This window comes from Microsporum canis, genomic scaffold (genome assembly GCF_000151145.1).
Source record: "Microsporum canis CBS 113480 supercont1.10 genomic scaffold, whole genome shotgun sequence".
NCBI classification, from domain to species: domain Eukaryota; kingdom Fungi; phylum Ascomycota; class Eurotiomycetes; order Onygenales; family Arthrodermataceae; genus Microsporum; species Microsporum canis.
Window position 1 is genome coordinate 21,964 of NW_003299160.1, and position 5,315 is coordinate 27,278.

General features: G+C 52.0%; 3 protein-coding genes across 3 annotated transcripts in view; all 3 read right to left on the reverse strand.

Moving 5' to 3' along the window:
• Nucleotides 1–1,217: 1,217 nt before the first annotated feature.
• Nucleotides 1,218–2,213, reverse strand: MCYG_08705 (conserved hypothetical protein; the record flags this gene model as incomplete). The annotated part of the gene is made up of 1 exon (XM_002842519.1): nt 1,218–2,213. The coding sequence occupies one exon, from the start codon at nt 2,211–2,213 to the stop codon at nt 1,218–1,220; it is 996 nt and encodes a 331-aa protein (XP_002842565.1).
• Nucleotides 2,214–2,540: 327 nt separating this feature from the next.
• On the reverse strand, nt 2,541–3,761 carry MCYG_08706 (conserved hypothetical protein; the record flags this gene model as incomplete). Its single annotated transcript, XM_002842520.1, has 2 exons — nt 2,541–3,602; nt 3,660–3,761. 2 exons carry the CDS (start codon nt 3,759–3,761, stop codon nt 2,541–2,543), a joined length of 1,164 nt encoding a protein of 387 aa, XP_002842566.1.
• A 402-nt stretch (nt 3,762–4,163) lies between these two features.
• MCYG_08707 (conserved hypothetical protein) overlaps nt 4,164–5,315 on the reverse strand; it is a gene marked incomplete at both ends in the record, with an annotated part of 1,760 nt that continues 608 nt past the window's right edge. The window contains 2 exons of the mRNA XM_002842521.1: nt 4,164–5,075; nt 5,138–5,245. Of these exons, the coding sequence (XP_002842567.1) occupies nt 4,164–5,075; nt 5,138–5,245 (1,020 nt within the window). The remainder of the gene's footprint in view (nt 5,076–5,137; nt 5,246–5,315) is intronic.

Genomic DNA, 5,315 nt, shown 5'->3' on the forward strand with positions numbered 1-5,315 from the left:
GGCGAGTATGATAGGCGCGGAGATGTGGCGACGTGTAACCGTCTCACCCCTCTACTTGCACAACAGATTAAGGAGGAGCTTAATACTTTCAAAATGGTATGTCAAACTATTACATATTCTCTTCTGTATTGGTATAATCCCATTACTAACTAGTTTTCTTTGCTGCAGGAGATGGAAGTGCACGAATCTTCAAAGGTCTACACACACTTCTTTTAATGAACTTTCTTTGCATCTTTGGTGGCGTTTCGTTCCCCAGGACGACGGTCAGGCGTTTCCAAATCTGTAACAATCTGCCCCTCGTTTTCCCTACAACCACCAGATTTATCTCTCTTGTTGTCCATTTGTTCTTTATTCTCTTAAACTCTACTGTCCTTGTAATGGTTGCGGTCTTCGTCTTTAGTATGTCTCCTTTTTTTATTCCACGTGTGATTCTGCTATGCGGCGACTTTGCCCTCTGCCTAGCTGGCGTGCCCGTGTGCGAGTGTTTCTTTTAAATAAAAGGGATAGATGCCAATCAGCGCCCTGCTTTTCTCTACCTAGTTCTCTTAGCTAACACTGACTCACCCGGTTGTTTTTCCTTCTCTCATCATCAACTCCGCTCCTCGGCTTTGACTTGTTTTCATTTCCGTTGAGACTGATCTGCTGCTGCTTTCTCTCTCTTTTCTCTATTTCTTTTTCCGATTTAATAATGACAGCGAGAAAATCGTTATGTCTTTCATATACACTACATTTCTGCCTCTCCTTCCACTTTTCCAATTATCTTTTCCCTTTTAGAATTCTAGAATCTCATATCTCGTTGCACTTTTGTCCCCGAAGCTGTGTGACATAGTTTGCCAAGTGCAGGCGGGGGGAAATATACATTGTTTGCGCGGCCATGCGGGAAATTATGTGATTTCCACCTCGTAAAGGTCCCAATTACTTGTCACCGAGTGGAGAATCCGCGATGATGTTTAATTGAAATGCTATCATATATTATTACTTTTTCCCGATTGATATCAAGGCCTATCAATCCTGCAATATAAGTCGATGTATTATAAAGCTCCACATTTCCCCACCGAATTGAGTTATCGCAATTTAGCTTATTCCAACCGACCGGTGGGAGCCGCAGCTCGGTTATTTCGTGTAATTACGGGCTTTCATTGGCTATTCTGTAAATAAGCTCAGCCGCGTGAACCTTGCGTCAAAGGTAACGTGACATCAACTCGCCCCTTGCTTAGTCACCATTTATCGCAGACGCCAGAAAGGGAAGCAGAAACATCGCGACGGCCGGCGGAGACAGAGACGAGCGAGACGCCTAGCGGACGGTAGATTCGCACCGCTCCACCTACCATGTTTCTGAGGTTATACTCGTTCTCCGCGACGATGGACTTGATGCGACCGTTTTGCTCTATGACTTTGAGCGTACAGTCCTCTAGCGCCGTGATGACAGCCGTGTGGGCTTTGAACCGGACGTTTTCCTCCTGCTTCACAAGGCCCGACAGGGCCAGGTTGATGGCTCGAAACCGACCGTCCGCTAGCTCCAGGATATCCCCCGCTCTTATTGGGGCGGCAGGAACATGCTGCATGATGCCGCTGGCAACGGTGACGGGATACTCTGGCGACGCATGCCATTCGAATATGAGGTGGCCGTGGACTCGACCGGTACTCAACAAGGGTGGTTCGCGACCGTCTTTCCGCAGTGCCTGTCGGCCAGCTTCCTCGAGTGCTCGGTAGGCTAGAGTCCAGCACTCGCCGTCTCCTACATGCAGGCCGATCCGGCCCTTGCAGTATGCAAGTATATATCCACCATACCAGTCCGCGGCCAGCGAGAGCTGCTCTCCCGTTATCTTCTTCCCCGGCCCGTCTGTCGTGTGGCCAGTTTCCTCCTGCAGCTGTGGACCCGTGTATATGTTTTTCACCTCCCCGCTCATCGTGCGGTTGACGTCCCTTGAATTCCAACGGACGCGGATCTTGGTGATGACGTCGCTGGTAGCATGGATATCACTGCCCTCGTCCTCCCATATCACTGCACCGATGAAGATGTGGTCCATACTGCCGTCTAGGGCGGCGCTATCTATTGATTCCCATTGATAATCGGCGTTTAGGATCGTGCCTAGCTCTCGCAGCGCCGGATAAGGGAACTTTGGCTTCTCGCCGATGAACCAATGTGTTTCTAGCGAGAGAGGAATGGAGGATTCCTCCTTGAATGCGTTCTTGGGCTTTGGTCGAGGCATTTTTTACAATGTTTGTTGGTAATTAAGGATTGGAATTCTGGAGTCGGAAGACGGCCTTTTTAACCTGCCTTGAAGTGGGATACTCACTATATAAATCATGGCTAAATTCATCACTTATTAACTTGATGGAGTAATATTGAATGAAGCATAAAAGAATATTAATTTCTAACCTAAGATTGAACCTCGCAAGACAGGGTGGATAGGTATAAGAATAGCAAAGAAGCCAATCCTCAAAAACAACAAAGCAAAACAAACATGCTCCCTACTCCGTCGAATGTATATTGTGCAAGGTAAAGTAGACACGAACAATAAAGTACTAATGATGGCTCACCGCGGCTTGGTGTTAAGAGGCAACGGTGGCGGAGAAGGAGAATGGCTGACGGCATTGGAAGCAAGGGAGCCAGGCTTCATTGGTGGTGGTGGCGGCGGAGGTTTGCGATTATTCAGATCCGGCTTGGAAGAGCTGCCGTCAGGGTTGGAATATGGATTTGACGGATGCGGTGGCGGAGGCGGAGTGGGAGTATGCTGGTATTGACACTGTTGCTGTTGCTGGGGCTGCTGTCCCTGTGGATAAGCAGGAGATTTTTGGTCCTCGATGAAACTGTTTATTTTCTTTGAGATGCCGTATTTCTGGTCGAGGCCGTTAAGCTTGTTCATGCCAGCTTGGATGTGGTCATTGTGGCGTTCGCGGAAGGAGTTTAGAGAGCTGGATGATGAGGAGTGGGGGTTGTCTGATAAACTTCGTTGCGGAGGAGGAGGTTGTAAGGTGGTGGAAGCAGTGGGAGGAGGATGGGGAGGAGGGACGGAACGGCTCATCTGGTTGAACCGCTGTTGGAGTTCGCTTTGGGCTACAGAGGTCACGGCGTGTGAGGCTTCTGGGGGAATCTGCACTTGGGCCTGGCCCTGGCCCTGGCCCTGAGACTGGGTTCCACTGATTCCAAGCGCAGGCACTGAAACCCCTATGGCGCCTAATCTGCCTGCAGCAGCAGTAGCAGCGGTGGCAGGGTTGGCAGCAAGTTCATAAGCAGGGGGAGGAGAGTCGTGACGAGTCTGTTCAGCAGCAGTCTCGCGACGAGGAGGTAGTCTGGGCGGTAGAGACGGTTTAGTCTTGGTGGAACCCGCATCGTTGGCCCGTCGAGGGGGCGGTGGTAGCAGCGTGTTCGTCGGCATTGATGTCGAGGTCGAGGTACCTGAAGTATCTGCTCGACGAGGCACAGGGGGCGGAGCAGGTTTCACAGCAGCAGCTTCATTATGCTGCTGCTGCTGCGGCTGTCCTCGCTGAGGCGGCCGTCCAAAGGAGGCAGGGTCTCTTAGACTTGATATAGGCCTACTGGCGCGCGGAGGCTCGGCCGTGGTTCCAGTGCTTTTCCCTTTTCCCACCCATCCGGCCTAGATGCAGGTTAGCTCATCACATGCCAGACCCAGCCTTTGTATAAGGAGACAGACCACTTGGTTGATGCCCTTGAAGTCTCCCCTCCAGCTCTCGCGGCCGCCGTCGTTGCCCTTGGGGTGCCAGCCATCCTTGACGAGACCCTTGAAGCCGCTCATGGGTGCGTCTCGTCCCGTCTCGTCTCTTCTACTGAAGCTGTAGCCGTAGATCTGATGTGTCAAGTCGTTGGTGGTCGAGTTGTCTTCGCTTGGTCGAGTTTCTTTTCTTCTTTTCTTGTTGAAGGCGAAAGTTGAAGTTTGGAGTTTTAGATGCTGACGTCAGCTTATCACGTGGTATTACATCATAGATGGAAGCAGGAAGTTGGTAGATGTAGATGGAGGTAGATATGGATATAGTATTAATGGTAGAAAGTAGAATACAAGAATACAGAGTACGGCATTTGTCCATGAACCGTCCATGCCCCCTAGACCAACTTTTTTAAATACCCGACGCCATAGAATGAGGGAAAGCCTTGAGGAAGTAGAAGAAAGGAAAAAAGTAAGAGAAAAAAGGAAAAAGAACTAATGACGTCTATGAGCTTTCTTCCTGCGATGGACGGGAGTAGGTGAGTTCTCGACGTGTATAGCGGTGGACTGTTCTGGGTGTCTGTCGATTTCCTTCTCCCTGGCAGACATGACGTCCTTCACGCTAGCTTCGTACTTTTGCTCGTCAGTAGTAGAGGTAGGAGCAGCAGCAGAAGTATTAAGTGGCCGGCTGGATGAGATGGATTGTTCGGCATGACGCTGCTTGCGGTTGAGCAGGTCAAGGACGTTAGCCTCGTACGCGGCTTCCGGACGGGGGGTGGATGTCCCCGAGGAGAGATCGGAGACGACATCTCCGTGCATCTCGATGACGGCGTTGGTGATCTCGCGCGTGACGTCCTTGATGGCCAGGCCGGCTTTTTCCGAGACGTGGTGGTGTCCACGCTGGTCGGTGGTGCGACGGAGATAGGAGCGCACGAAGAAGCGGACAAAGAGGAAGGTGAGCGGGAGGAGGTAGACGAGGTTGAGCCAGATGGCAAAGGCCTGACCGGAAGTGTTGATGCAGGGGACGGTGGCGGATTCGAGGGAGTACCTGAGCTCCCGGTGGTTGACGACAGCGTGGGCAGCGTCAGCACCGTCGCGGCCGAAGAGAGTCCCGTTGGCAGAGAGGACGTTGGAGGCCACTCCGTCCGCACCGGCAGCCCTAAAGGCAAGCTTCTTCAACCAGGGCCCAATACCTGTTCCGGACTCCGAGCCTGAGGGGATGGACTGGGTGAGCGGGCGAAGGGCCAGTGGGCGGGCCACGGGGACGGGGACAGAGTAGGAGACGAAGAGATGAGCAGCAGCGAGGAGGGTGCCAACCACGAACTGGACGATCTGCATTGTCGTGAGGGAGCGCTTGATCCTCACCGGCACGCGCACTCTCAACGCTGTTAACGTGTAGTATGTATACTATAGCCGTTAGCACAGACACGGATAGCTATGGACACGTATTGATATGGTGATAGACCTACCATCATGGCATGGATCAAGGAGTTGAACAAGGCAAAGATCCAGATGGGCGACGCCATGTACCTGATGCCAGCCCACATGCACATCATGGCCCCGGCGTGGTGGTAAGTCTGCAGGGTGGAAGAGCGCTTCCCCTTGGCGAGTATGATGGCCGTGTCCAACACCTCGTAGAACTTGGAG